At 33.1% G+C, this 15,862-nt stretch overlaps 1 protein-coding gene across 1 annotated transcript; it reads right to left on the reverse strand.

The window, feature by feature from the left end:
- Window positions 1–1,631: 1,631 nt before the first annotated feature.
- On the reverse strand, window positions 1,632–9,648 carry LOC11436932 (DEAD-box ATP-dependent RNA helicase 8). Its single transcript, XM_003623855.4, has 10 exons — window positions 8,832–9,648; window positions 6,796–6,856; window positions 5,704–5,938; window positions 4,515–4,753; window positions 3,717–3,968; window positions 3,453–3,633; window positions 3,064–3,152; window positions 2,909–2,982; window positions 2,696–2,823; window positions 1,632–2,150 (listed from the first exon to the last, which is right to left on the reverse strand). Exons 1-9 carry the CDS (start codon window positions 9,170–9,172, stop codon window positions 2,745–2,747), a joined length of 1,551 nt encoding a protein of 516 aa, XP_003623903.1. The 5' UTR covers window positions 9,173–9,648; the 3' UTR covers window positions 1,632–2,150; window positions 2,696–2,744.
- Between the last annotated feature and the right edge of the window lie 6,214 nt (window positions 9,649–15,862).

Raw genomic sequence — 15,862 nt, forward strand, 5'->3', positions numbered from 1 at the left:
GGACGGTTAAATTTAGTAAGTTTAACAACTCGACGATTAGATAAGAAGTGATGTAAGTAAATAATTATGTATCCCTTATTATGTAATTGTTGTGTTTGTACGTGATGCTCTAAGGTTATTTCTTGTTATCACGAAAAAGCTTTATAAATAAAAGAAAGAATCATAGCATGAACTTCTTCTTTCAATATTCCATTTTAACCCTATAATCTTAAGTCTCCATAACAAATAAAAGTTACCAACACTTACTCTGGCACAAGTAGCACACATTTGGGGTTCCTTAAACTCAATTATACATTTTTTTAAAACACTTAATTAATTATTTTACTTAGTTAACATCCAATTTATTAGTTCTTGTGAGCATAACTCAGTTAATCGGTAAGAACATCACATTTTATATGCAAGGGTCACGGTTCAAACCCCAAATTTAATACATAATTGATTAACTCAACACTCTAATCGACGAGTCTATAGGAATACGCAATGACGACTTTAGTGAAGGGATCACTATTGGCCTCAACAATCGAGTGGTGGGTCATGTGGACGTTAGGATTGAGGGAAAATGTGTCATCAAATATAACGATAGTTCATTAGCAAGTGCGTTCATTCAACATCTTCAAGTATTAAATTCATTTTGATATATATTTCAGATTATCAAATTTGAATCTTTTCTCAAAGTTCAAAAGCAGAAAAAAAAATTCAAAGGGTTGCAACACAATTCAAATACCCTCTTTCTTGTGAATCTCTTCTCAAAGTTAAGAATATAAGAAAAAATAAACAAATTTGGTTTTAGGATGGACTAAAATTGTGTGAAGGATAATTTTGTAGGGACAAATAACATATCTAACCCTTTAAAATTTGTGCAACTTTTTTCAAGGTTGTGGAAATTTTGTCTTCTCTAAACAGCTCCTTCAGGTTAAGATTCCGACTCGACATAAGATTTTTTTCAAGAAGAATTATAGTTGATCCTGGTGGTATTTCTTTTGTTTTCTTTAATGTGCATGTACAATTGGTTTATCACATGTCTTTTTTTAGGTTGTGGTATCTTGTGTTTAGGTGGTTGGAGTGGAAGTTTGTTTTCCCTTCAAATTTAGCGAATCTTCTTAGTATTATATAAAACTTAGGTGGAGGAAAAAGGAGAGGTTATGTTTCTTATTTACCGGCAAACTATTGTGTTGACCACGTGTCGATCTCAAAATGCTCACCTTTTTGGATAAGGAGACGTTTGTGCACGCACAGGTTGCAGGTGGATAAGGTTAAATTCACCTATTGAAAATGGTTATTAAGAAAACATTCTAGTCAAAGTTGTTCCTTCTATGAATGATGGTTTTTTTGGTGTTGTTTTACCTTTCAGCTTTCGCTCTTGTTTTAATGCGGGAGAGATTCTTTGATTTTGTCATCCCATGACTACTACTTGTACTCAATTTTATATACGTTTGTACTTCTAATTTTTATTTATATATAATATATTTGCCATTCAAAAGAAACCAACACAAAAGAGGTCACAAGAACCTCCTAATTGTGGTAAACCGTTTTTCACTTTTATCATGTGAACTGATTGATGATCAACCTCGAATGTCATCCGTGGATAGCTAGGATGAAAACAATAGTGCCAAATAAATTATCCAGAGAAATTGAAGATATACCATCATCACCTTTTAACATGCAAACATAATATGAGAAGCAAATTCCCAAGGGAACAAGAAAATCATTGTGTGAACCACAATGACAACAAAAGACTCAAATGACATAATGGAATAGCCAATAAGGAAGGGGAGCATCATAGTAAGGCATATTCCTAAACAGCTTACCGACGAAAACGGGAAAAATCTAGAGTAATAACAGTCGCTAACAACCACATATGCAAATGCAATCCACGGAAACAAAAACAAGACCGAACAACTATCTGGCATTTAAAACCCTGTTGTTCAACTTTAGGTCCTAAGCATGTTTCAGGGCTCTTAAAAGCGGAAATTAACAACAAAACAGTCGACAAAAGGGTCTATAAATGCCCTAACTTCCTCTTATTGCATACTCACTCGGAGCATAATTAACGACAAAACAGTCAACAAAAGGGTCCAACAATACCCTAACTTCCTTATTGCATCCTCAAACAGAGCATTCACACCTGCTTGTGTGGCAGTCACGTCAAGCTGGAAAAAAAACATACACATCAATCGGAGAGAGAAACAACAGCAAGTTAAAAGAATATTTAAATTAGAATAAAAAATCATTTAGTTGGTTAAGCTTTGGCTTATTTCTTATAGAAATGGAAGTGAATTTGACTTTTCCAGACGAGGGGTGCATTTAGAAGATAAAGTGCAGAATTATACTGGTTCAATGGAAAACCAGTGATTGAGATTTAAATGATTATATGGTTTGTTAATTTAATCCCATTGATTCTTCAATGAACAGTTGTCATTGCACTTAATCCTCTATGCACCGCTTCAAAATAGAGAAGCCAAATGGAAATATTTCTCTTACTTAACTTTTTATAAAAATGAAACAGAGAAAAGTATGTCCAATTTGTTTCTAAAAGAAACAAACTTGCAGACAATTACAGAAAAATAAAATAACTATTTTCACTTAGTCATAATAAAATCTCACAAACAAGATTGGCTATCATCATTAGATCATAAATTCTCACAATATTGAATATCATCATAAATATTAAAGGTAAATGCTTCCTATCACTTACCATTGTGATTCACCACAGTTGAGAATACAAACAAGGTATTTACCACCAATCACCGACAGTATACAGCCTGGTCAATGAATGGCGGAATTTGTTTTATTTCAGTGCCAAGTTCTTGTTCAATCCTATACCTGGACAACATAGAGATACAGACACATCAGAAATCAACAGAAAGTAGCTCTAAAATTCAAATTCATATCCAACAAAAATACTTACAGATTGAAGCGATCCTCATATGTTATCAAGTTCACTGCTAAACCAAGGTGCCCAAACCTCCCGGATCGACCAACCTGCATATCAACAGAACATTCATGAGAACCCATAGAGAGAATCATTATCGAGGTAGGGGAGAAGGAAGAAATCAAACATACCCTGTGCAGATATGTTTCTGAGTTCTTGGGAAAATCAAAATTAATAACAACATTCACTGCTTGGATATCTATTCCTCGAGTGAAAAGATCTGTGTTTCAAATGAGAAAAACAAGAAGTTAATCATCAGATCTGTTATAAATCTTTTATTATAACACATTATCACTCAAAATATCACCATTGCATTAATGAATTACATTAATTATATAAATTATGATACTATTAACTTATAAAACTGACCAACAAATGAATGGATATAATATCAGAAAATGAAGGAAATAAGATAAGAAAAAGCTACATATTTAAGAAAGTCGCAGTAAATACAAACAAACAAAAAAACACTCTTGCTCATCTATAGCAGGATACTGAATTGCCATTAACATTAGCATACCAGTACAAACGAGATTCCTGCATGCACCATTGCGGAAGTCGTGGAAAACTCTATTACGGTGGTCTTGCAACATCTTTGCATGTATATAGAAACATGAATACCCTAGTTCTGTGATTTTCTTAGCAAGGAGTTCAACTCGATTCACCGAATTGCAGAAGATGATGGATTGGTTTATTTGCAGCTGAAATAGAAGCCATTATTACTATCATATTCAAATCTTGCAAATAATAAAATCTACAATATCTTGTCATGGACATCACATACCTTAGAAAAAAGAGTATTTAGGCAGTGGACTTTCTGCCTCTCCTCCACAAATGCATAAAATTGTGTAATACCCTTCAGAGTAAGCTCATCCATAAGGTTAATGATATACGGTTTACGAAGATATCTATCTTTGAAGTCCTTTACAGTAACAGGAAATGTAGCTGAAAACATTAGGATTTGACGGGTTGGGGGAAGAAATTGAATCAGCTGCTCTATTGAAGGCTGGAACTCTGGGGAGAGAAGTTTATCAGCCTGAGAGAAAGAAAAATATATAAAAACTCTGTTTGATGTATGATTTGCTACTAAAAGTAATGATGTTAAAAGTGCCATAGCATTAACACGTGCAAAGGACACAAAGGTGAAGATGATCAGACATATGTGATCAACACAAATTAGAGATCAAATAGAGCTGCTGCATCTGCTGCAAACTTAGCAACACAACTTACACAAGGATAGAAATTCCTTATCCTATCAGACCAAACAGAAACATAACCAGATATCAGACAACACAACATTCCGTACTCTCATCTTAAGTCCTCTTCCGTAAAACAATATCATCAAGAACAGTTAATAATGCTCCTCTACAGAATGCTATATAGATTAGTAAATGGAAAATGCTAACATGTGCCCTAAGAGAAAATGTTAAGGAACTCAATATAAACCTTGTCTCAAAAGCTGTGCATTTAATTCTTTAAAAGTATAAAAAAACTAAAAAATCAACGCAAAATATATACTTTTGGATTCATGAACGCACGTGTTAGCAAGACCCTTAGTAAAATTCAGGTGAACAGTCATTACCTCATCCATGACAAGCATAGAACAATCTTTCAGAACACAGACACCCTTCTTCGCAAGATCCAATATTCTTCCAGGAGTACCAACTAGCAGATGAACAGGTTGATATAAACGCATAATGTCATCTTTCAGGCTGGTACCACCTGTTGTGACCATAACTTGAATTTGTAAATGCTTTCCAAGCTCTTTACACACTTGAGATGTTTGCAGAGCCAATTCTCGTGTTGGAACGAGTATAACAACTGCATCACAGAACAAAATAAAAGGCAATGATCAAAACATTGGTAGAACCTAAATCAATAATCACTCAAAAACAAACTAGTCATGAAATAACTAAAAGCAATTAAAAATGAAAGCATGCATCAATACAACAAAACACATCCTTTGCTATTTTCAATTAACTTTGACAATTGGCACCAAGAAACTATCAGAACATTTGTTATGAAAAAAAATAGAAGACTCAGTAGGCCATAACACAATTTTGTTGAGCAATTATCTATAAATAATAAATTATGAATTAATATCAAGAACAGGGAACAATTGATGGATACACAAAATACTGTATAGTAGCCTAACCTAACTTATACTCCCTCCGGCGTGAAATATAAGTGAAATTTGACCAAATTATGCATATTAAGAAAAGTAGTCGATCACATTTAATCAATGCAATTTCAATAATAAACAAGCACATTGCCTAAATTACCCTTCATGACTAATAATATGATTCATTGAAAATACAAAAATCAAATGAGATGTATGCTAACATTAAATAAGAGAGTAGTGCAATTTGCTTATATTGCATTCGAAAAATATATGAAGAATTTTGCTTATAATTCATTAGGGAGAGAGTGCATTCATCGCATGTTGATATTATTGACAGCATTAATCCGATGTCTAAAACAACAACTTATCCACTAAAAATAAGGTTGTTCCAAGGAAATTTTAAAATTTATAGTAAAAATGAAAAATCTCAGGAACAAATTGAGCCCGAAATGCAAGTGTTTTTGGTCAAAATGGTGAAAACAGATATGTAGCCAAACTTGTTTTTCTGAATATTCACAAAATGATATTATTGAACTAGCTGAGTGCTGACAACAAGCAGTAGGCTACCACAACGAAACAGAGACATAATAGGGCATAATCATTTATACTAGACTTCATATCCTCGCGTAAACAAAGAGAAGGAACACACCTTGAATAATATTGTTATCTTGATCAATTTTTTCCAATGCAGGAATGCTAAATGCAGCTGTTTTGCCTGTTCCATTTTTAGCCCTAGCAAGAATGTCACTGCCAGTAAGGGCAATTGGAATGCTTTCTTCTTGGATAGGGGAAGGCCTTTCAAACCCCTTCTCATATATTCCCATTAGCAGCTCACGCTTCAAAAAGTAATCCTCAAACTCATTTCCCTTAGTTGCTGTCACGTCCTGGGAAGAAAAATTAACATAAGGTCAAGACTACCCCAAGATGATAACATTTAGCAGGCCTTCAAAAGGATATTATGAAATATCATTTGAAAATATAGCCACAATCTGACATGTAGCACTTAATTTAGGATAAAAAATTCTTGTTAAAAAGAAATTAAGTCTATAATACTAGAAGAGTTTTCCGTTTTACAAGCATGTTTATACTCTGAATTTTAAAGTTTTAATCGTCTAATAACTGAAAGCATGGGCTATAGGGTCAGGGGCGGATCTACTGTGAAACATGGTGTGGCAGTTGCCACACCAGATATACATTAAGTATATATATAATATAAGTCATCAATGTATTGAAGTTTCTTTGTTAGTCTAACGGTATACATTTGATGGTTGGCTTGCAGATCCTGTGTTCAACTCTCGGCGAGTTGCAGTTTTTGATCTTTTTTTTTAAATTATTAATATTAAAAATGGTGTTGCAGGGAATCGAACCTGTAACACCATGGTAAAATGCTCTCACCCAAACCACTTTGCTATAGTTTTTAAGTTGTTAAAGCTTTACTTTGTTAATATATATAGTTGCTTTGCAAATTTTGCCATACCAATATCAATTGTCTGGATCCACCCCTGTATAGGGTACAAAAAATTACATGAATCAACAAAATGAAAACTAAAACCTATTCATAGAATCAACTCCATAAAAGATGTGTCCTGTTCTGTACAAACTCAAAGATCGCAAATCCCAAACAAAATATATGATCAAAACATAATGCATATTTTAAATCAACAATCACTTGGAAATTGGAATATAAATATATATATATATAATATATAGGATAATAGCTTTTAATTGTTCAGAATCATACCTCTGTCCTATAGCGTGTATCAGCTGGTGGAAGCTTTAGTTTTTCCTTCCAATCTTGTGAACTAACAAACAAAATTAATTGAGAATAAAATTAGAAGACATTCATTCCTTAGGTAAAACAAACACATTAGCTTTATCTGGCAGTAATGATTAAATTTGCAACAGCAAAGTATTGGAAATTGATTGTAAAAAAATCATCTAAGATTGGAAAATTAACTAAACCATAGTGGAAGCAGATAGATTGCTTACAACCAAATCGGGGCAGGATCGGTGTAAATTGGGGCAGCGTAACACGGATCGTAAGATCCTATCAGGCTCATAAATTGACTTTGAAACATGTATATAGAATTATGTATATGCATCATAGTAGTTAAGAGCGGATAGCGGTGCGTAGCGGCCGACCCCAAAAATGCTATAGCGGGATAGCGCATAGCGCTATGACCGCTATTTCATAAAAACAAAAACAACAAAAATAAAGAAACAGAGAGAGCAGAATAGAGTTTTATATGAATAAAACAGAGGATTGTTTGTACAAACTACAAACAGAAACAGAGAGAGCAGAATGGAGTTTGGAATCAATAATAACAAAGAAAACTAGAACAAAAAAGTAACAGGACAACAGAGTTTTGAGATTGTTAAACAAAAAAATAACAGGATAACAGAGCAAACACGACAAAGTAGAGGAAGATTTACAGCAGAGGTGAAGAAGTTTTACAGAAAAGCAGAGGAAGATTTACAGAAATACCCTTGTTTTTTTTTTAAACCGAGGACAATTTTGTATTTTCTCTTAAAATGAAATAGCGGTTCTAAACTGCAAAACCGCTACAAAGCGTTGCGCTGCTATCTCACACCGCAACGTTATGGCTTGTTGCGTAGCGCTCCGGCACCGCACCGCACGGCCGCTATAGCGGCGCTATTGACTACTATGATATGCATAAAAAGTATAAGTGGAAAACCACTTTGAAAAACCACAATTACTCAATCAATAAACAAATAAATTGTATACTTATTAATTAAAAAGCAATATAGCATACTATATTTTCTTTCATTATTATTTTTAATGCAAAATTTTATTATTATACGTCTCAAGTTGGCAACAAAAAAATCACCAAAAAAAAAAACCAGAAGAAAGCAAAACGGTAAATTAATAGGCAAAGTATATAAGTAGTAGGTAACAGTGAGTTGGAAACTGAAAGTCGTAGCCTTTTGCATGGTATTCTAGGTTTTTTCTTAAGCCTATGGTGTTTTAAAAAAGTGGGGCGCATACCCGACCCGTGAAACACATCTCAGCGTAACACAATCAGCATCTGCAGAATCACTCATTTCTACCGGCCTCACGTCTATGTGCAGCGATCCCAGCCGCTCCCACTAATTTCTGATTCAAGCCACTCACAAACACGGCAAGGGATTGCAAGATCGTGAAAGAGTAAGATTCTACGCTCCAAATCGCGATTTTGTCTACCTTACTTTCAACAGTAAAAGAAAGAAGAAGAAGAAGAAACTGATCTCAAACTCTCAAGCCATCAAAATCAACAAACATTAACAGCAAATATCCTTCATAAGAATATAAGCTTCTCTCGTACAATTCAATTACATATCATCTGATAGACTTGGGCAAACTAACCACTCACTCAGAAATTCATAAATACGGAAAAGGTCCTGTGCCTTAACATCAATAATCCAAAATTCAACACGACAAACATACAAACTGTATTCATTATTTCCATCAACATGCATATGTCTGTATAACACAGTAAAAAAAAACACAGCAATATTGGCAATTGCAGATCACGGAAAATAGCGGGTTGTTCAAATTTTGCTACTCAACACTCCTATAGTGCTGCTTGCTACAGCCGTTATTTCACAATATTTTGTACTATTAATAGCATATTCGTGGAACAATAGCTGTTTGTTCAAATTCCACTATGTTGTAACCACTATTGAACAACATTGAAACACAAACAAATCGTAATTACAAGACAAACACTCAAACAAATATACAAATGTAGAAAGTCAAACAAAAAAAAGAGCAATCACCTAGGGTCATTTGTTTCAGACTGTACAGTCTTCTCAACCTCCTCGACAACATTGGTGTCGGTACCACCACCCAACTGGTTCCTCCTCAGCCACTGTTGTTGTTGCTGCTGTTGATTCTGCTGCTGATACTGTTGTTGATTCTGTTGATGATGCTGATAGTGTTGCTGATGCTGATTCTGATTTTGCATCAGGTGCCTCTGCACATACTGTTGTTGTTGATAATGTGGTCTCTGTTGAAACCCGGCGTTTGCATTGTTCGGGTTTGAGTTCAAACCACCACCACCACTACCTCGTCCTAACCCAATCCCAGGTGGATATCTCCCTCTATTGTTATTGTTCATGATTCAAAGTTTCAAATCCAAAAAAATTCTACCCAAAAAGAATGTACAATCAACTAAACTCAACTACAAACCTAGGGTTTCTTCTGAATCACCGAAACGGTAACTATAGCGGAACCCCGTGAAACTGAGATTTGTCAAAATGGGGTTACGATTAAAGACTAAACTAAAGAAATATGGGAAGAAAAATGTGAAATTTCTAAGGGTATGATACAACTACAAGATCACCCAAAAAAATTGGGTAGGGTTGAAAATTTGACCAAAAAGTGAGGATTTTTGTACAGATCTACGCTACAAGAAATGTTTGAGGGTTTGATTTTGATGATTAGGTTTTGAATCGAGGAGCGATTTGTTGAAGAGATCGAAGAGAGGAAAATTGATTTGAAGGGTTAGGGCGAAAGAAGAGTAAGGTTTCAGTCTCAATTTCCAATTGTTCATAAAAAAAACTTGTTTGTTTGTATGGAGTTAGTGGATTTGTGTGTTTCGAACACTCTAATTTACTCCTCAATTTTTTAACAAATTACACACCGATTAAGTAACGGAATAAAGTAGTTAAATATCATAGAAATTTTAATAAAATAATCTTATTTTATAGGAACAAAACAAACTTAAAGTTGCATTGAAAATTGTGTGAGAAATAAAAGTTGGAAGAATAAAATTAAGGTTATATTGGAAATGTAAAACGACATTAATTTTGAAACAATTATTTTTGACTAAAGTGACACTCATTTTAAAACGGATGAAGTAATAAACGCCTATTTTTCAATCTTCTCCAATCCACTGTAACTACAAATAATAATATACTAACATAGTTACTAATCTACCCTTTTCCAAATCTAATCGCATAGAATGCTTTTTGTATATGAAATTGAATAGATATAAATTGTATGAGTGGGTTATCAATAGGTGATTCCTTCGAAGACAAAGAGTAACCAAATGATAATCAACGAGGATGAACTCGAAACAGAGAAGGGTAAGTTGAAATTGAAGAGGAAGAAAATGTGACAATCGTCTAGACAAAAAGCATGCAAATGACGACGACTGTGACGAATTCTTATAGAATGGTAATAACTTATGTATCATCTATTGTAAGTATTGTTATTCGAAGGCATAACAGCAAAAAAAAATATTTTTGCAGGAAAATAAATCTATTACAAGAAAAAATTCAAAACATACATAGAAAAGAAATTTCAAAATTTATATGTTTCATTTTTTTTAGCACGGGTCAAACATGGATTCAAAATGTCTGTGTTCTCTTTTATTCTTTGTTCTCTTCAAAAAAAACTTTGTTTCTTTACTATCGTTTGATTTCATTTCCAAGGTATTTTATGTAGGATTTTCGACTCAATTTATGACTAAAGTTAATGAAGGAAAAGTAAGAGCAGAATGGAAAAGAGTTAATAGTATTTTATCACCCTGTAATATAGGTTATTTCTGATTTTCCACCCTGTAAAATTTTTTGTTTGGTTTTCGTCCTTGTTTTGTTTTTACTTTTTAATTTTTTTTTATGTCAAGTTAAATAGCTTTGTTCAAACAAATACAATAGAATTGTTGGTGGATTGATTGTGAGGCTAACAAGTTAAAAGGGAGCAAGGCTATTTTTTTTTTTTTTTTAGAAATGATATTTAAACATCTATTTAGTGACAACTTTTGCAACAACTTTCTCTCTCGTAATCACATTACTTTTTACTTTATCTCTACTGTTATGGTTTCCGTGCCAATACAACTTTTTTCTTTGTAAAATATAGTTGTCAAATAAGCTGTCACCAAATTGGTTGTTCAAATAACACTTTTTTTTTCTCTTAACATCGAGTGTAGACGCATGAAGCAAATAAAGTTCATGATAGGGTTTGGTTCTATTCAATGATGTGTAATTGTGTGAAGATTTGCTAAATTACTTTCATCTTATTTGAGAGAATAAATATGTTGTATTATTTTTTGTTGAGTTTGAGTAGAATATGGCAAAGATATGTGTTTACTTCATGGTGTGAGGTTTGTCTCATTGATAACAAGAAGAGTAAGAATTTGTGGCATGGTTTTGGTGCATCTTGTAACACCCCGTTTTCCCAACATAAAAATTTCATAAATTAATCAAAGTAAAACACCTTAAACGGAATGTTACACTACCTTTCTTAAAAATCACAAATTGAATAATTAAATAATAATCCTTCAAATTTCAACAACGCAATAATTAAAACTTTGCAGCAGAATTAATTCAACGACAATAAAAGCTTCAACAACATGTTCCAAAATTGATACATAAAGGAATGATAAACTTAGCAACAATTTCCCATCCCGTTACGTATCAGAGCCCTAAGACACTTGAGCCACCGCTCCTACTAACCTTTAAAACCTGCAAGTTACTCATACGAAGGGCAACATTTTCAAGCAGAAGGGGTGAGATTTCACAAACAATAATAATAAGCATATAATTCATCAAATGCATCTAACAACTTATAGTTTAACATAATGTAATCATCATCACAACATTCATAACCATCATCATGTAACATCATAACAACCTTATATTCAACATATCATAAACCTCATTTTATAACAATGTAAACAACAACAAATCATCATAATAATATTCTTACTTCTTTAACTTTAGTAACACTTACTAATTCAACCAACAACGACGACAACAACAAGATTCTACAACAACGACAACAACTCTCCCAACAACAACAACAACAACTTAATCAACGACATAAACAACGTGAGAGTACATCACCTCTCATAACTCAATCAACATAAGAGTACACCACCTCTTATAAAACGACAAAGTAAGAGTACACCACCTCTTATAACACAACAACATAAGAGTACACCACCTCTTATAAACAGGACAAGTAAGAGTACACCACCTCTTATAAAACACCTGACATAAACAATCACCAACAACGGCTACAACTACGACTTCAACAACAACACCAACGATGATGACAACATCGATAATTTGCATAACATACTTATGACTTATTCGGCAACGTTCAACCCAACAACGCTTACAACTTAAACCAACATTTACATCGTAATTAAGATTCAACAGCAACACTAGTAGCACATAAACATCTCAAAATATGACAATACCAAATGATAGTCAACACTACTTAAACATCATACATAATCCACATAAGACATTTGCAAATTTACTATAACATTAACAACCTCAACCATCTTTTATCAGACTCACTGAACATCAACAACATTTTAATAAACCTTCATTCCTAACCAAAGGATCAACTCACAACATGGGTTAAATACTCTTAAACACCTTAATTGAACTCATAGTACTTCTAGTTTTTAGTCCTGGAATTATCCCATAAGTTTTCGATTAACTTGGAAACGGTTATGCTAAATTTTCATAAGATTTCACTAGGACCTCCCTTGAGTATTTTCATCATATCTCAAAAACTAAAAATCATTTTCAAGTCAAACCAACGCCATTGGAAAGCTAACAAAATTATCTACAACTTTCATGTTTACACTAAGACCCAATTCAAAACGGAAAGGGGTGAAAATAGTGAAATAAGAAGGATCTGATTCACAGAAATCGTGTCACGATTTTAGAAAATCGTGCCACGTTTTTGTGCCCAGAACCATTGAATTTTCGGCCAACAAAATCGTGTCACGCTTGCCAAATTGTGACACGTTTTAACAGCATCAGGTCCAGAAATCTGCTTATCAAAAAATGCGATTTTCACCATTTCGCGCGAAAAATTCAAACCGTTAATCGGATTTTGGTGCCGTTTTCGCCTACACGCTCCTAACACTTTGCTCTATCTTAATCTACAACAATTTCAAGTCTCAACCATCCCAAAGGTCATTTTCCTCAAACCTCACATAGTCTCTTATTTGCAAACGTTTAGACACCGACTTTTCAAGGAAAAATCTCAATTTTCATTAACCCAACCCCAAAACTGATTGGAGCATTAGACTATGAATAATCTATAATCGAAACACCATCCGTGCACAAATTCTATGGATTTTCTATTCAATTAATAACTAATTGCAATTCTCAAAACCTAATCCCAATTATTCAACCTAAGAACAACAACACGTTAATTCACAAATTTAGAATTATATACTATGATTACTGAGTGTTAGTCTCACCCTTACCTTAGATTGATGAACAAATCTCTACACGATCTTCTCTTCGATAGTCTAGGCTCCCTCTTGGTTTTTCTCCCAAAAACTGCTTCCACGTGAAAATGTTTCTGACTGACAGTTTCCCAACTTCTCCCCTATTCTTAACTTCCCCAATTATAACACTTAACTCCTACTTAATTCCTTTAATTAAAATATAACCCCCAAAACTCCAATTATTCTAAATTCCCACATATTCTATTAAATAGTAACATAACTTATTTAATAAAATATAACACACCACATAATAATATAAAATCATATATATATATATATATATATATATATATATATATATATATATATAAAAAGACTTTAAATCGACCAATAATAATTAAATAATATTGGGGCGTTACACATCTCGGAATAGCATTTATTCCAATGGTTTGCTGCATTTATCAAATTTGCTAGGAGATTAACTCAAGGTGCGGGAAGTTGGGAATAACTTCAACTCATGTAGTTTTTTTAGTTATGTTTTGAGACCTAATTTTGTTTATTTATTAGTGATGTAACTAGTGTTTTCCATGAAGTTGTAATTTTTTTACTTCTATACAACTTAAATGTACTTCATTAAGATCATTTTTAGGGTTTATAATTAAAATTGTGTTGATGTGATGACAGCACGACCTTTACTAATTTTTTTCTAGGCTTTAATTACTTTTCGTCCAAACTTCATATTATTAGGACTCATTCAATGAAAATCGAAAGGTTAACACAAAAAAAACATCTCTGCTAAAATTATGATGGGTTATGTAACCAAAAAAATCCACCACAAAATTTGGTCTATAACAAAATTTATAAGAAAAAGAAGTGTATGACTATTTATCTTTCTTTCCTTCTACTATCTCTCATACCAAACTACTAAAACAATCCTCTCACTTTCCACTCTCAATCTTTCCTTTTACAATTTTTCCTCTTACATTCTTTTCTTGAACTTTCTTTTGCCAGCCAAACAAAGCCTAAATGATTGCTAAAGTAGAGAATGAAAATTAATCATTGAGGTAATCTTAGTAAGTTGATTATTGAAATTGTGAGATTGTATAATCTAGTACTTCATATTATCAATATTCTAAAAACTATATATTATGCAATTCACTTTAGGACTGGTAAAACCATGATTTTCTACTTCTAGATAATGACATTATTTTTGGTTGGTAGAGTTTTATGCAATTTTCAAGCATGGTCTATTGTAAACCAGGTGCCATTTAATTTGGGAAAGGCTTGTTTTTTCCCACCATGGGAAAGTTAGTTTTTAACCATTAGATTAAAGAGGAGTACCAATTTTATCATGGTCTATCCACACTATATTTTTTCTCTTTCTCTTTCACCATCTTCTTCAACCTCCATCACTGTCCTCCTCTCCACTTCTCTACCTTTTCTCATAAACCCCCAACACAGTCACCATTAAACAAACTTAACATATTGTGATCATCTTCTCCCTCACGGCACCCCCAAGTTCACTTTCTAAACCGACCACAACAACTCTTTCTGGCCGCTGCTCTCGAATTTCCGGTCGCCGCAGATTCCAAATTAAATTCCTTTCCTTCCTAAAGCTCTCGTGCCTTCTTTCTTTCGTTATCCTATCAACGACAGTGCGGGATTGTGATTTGGTTTCTGGAAATTCACAATTGTAACTTGAGTAAGAGAATGAAGTTGTTGAACGAAACTCATTGAAGAAGATGAAAGTGCTGGAAAATTATTGAAGAAAATTAGCAACACACTACTTCCAACCTTCAACCTTCAACATTGAAGAAAATTTCCTTGTTATACGATTTTAGATCTTTTTTTAATTCTTTGAAATAATTAGTTAAAATAAGGTCCCATTTTCCTTTATTATTATGACTATAATTTTCTATTTGTCACCATGAGATATCTACCAAGTTTGTTTAGTGGTGACTGTGTTGGGGGTTTATGAGAAAAGGTAGAGAAGTGGAGAGGAGAACAATGATGGAGGTTGAAGAAAATGGTGAAAGAGAAAGAGAAAAAAATATAGTGTGGATAGACCATGATAAAATTAGTACTCCTCTTTAATCTAATGGTTAAAAACTAACTTTCCCATGGTGGGAAAAAACAAGCCTTTCCCAAATTAAATGACACCTGTAAACCATATGTGACACTTCCTTACTCTAAAAAAAAATTCCTTATTTTAACTTGGATGATAGAGATCAATATTCACTTTAATGCTTTCTTTTCGCTAATTCCTTCTTATTGGAATAAATTTATGTAGATTCATGGTACCATGTTTTTTTTAATGTACATTATCCCTTTTCAAGAATGAGAATATAAGGAAAAAAAACGTCAAAGAAAGTACATAAATTTGATTTAAATTTTTAATCAAATGTATCAACTTTGGGTAACTTTTTTTTTGCTTATATTTAAAGTCGGAGTAATACATGACTCATTCTTGAAAAGGGAGTATATAATAGTGGAATTTGAATTCCCAAACGACGAGGAATGTCACATTCCAAACATTGATGATTGTTTGATTAAGATTGGACAATCCAAAAAAATGAAGCTTAATTTTTATTTTAGAGTTTATAATAT

The sequence above is a fragment of the Medicago truncatula genome, chromosome 7 (genome assembly GCF_003473485.1).
Source record: "Medicago truncatula cultivar Jemalong A17 chromosome 7, MtrunA17r5.0-ANR, whole genome shotgun sequence".
Classification (NCBI taxonomy): domain Eukaryota; kingdom Viridiplantae; phylum Streptophyta; class Magnoliopsida; order Fabales; family Fabaceae; genus Medicago; species Medicago truncatula.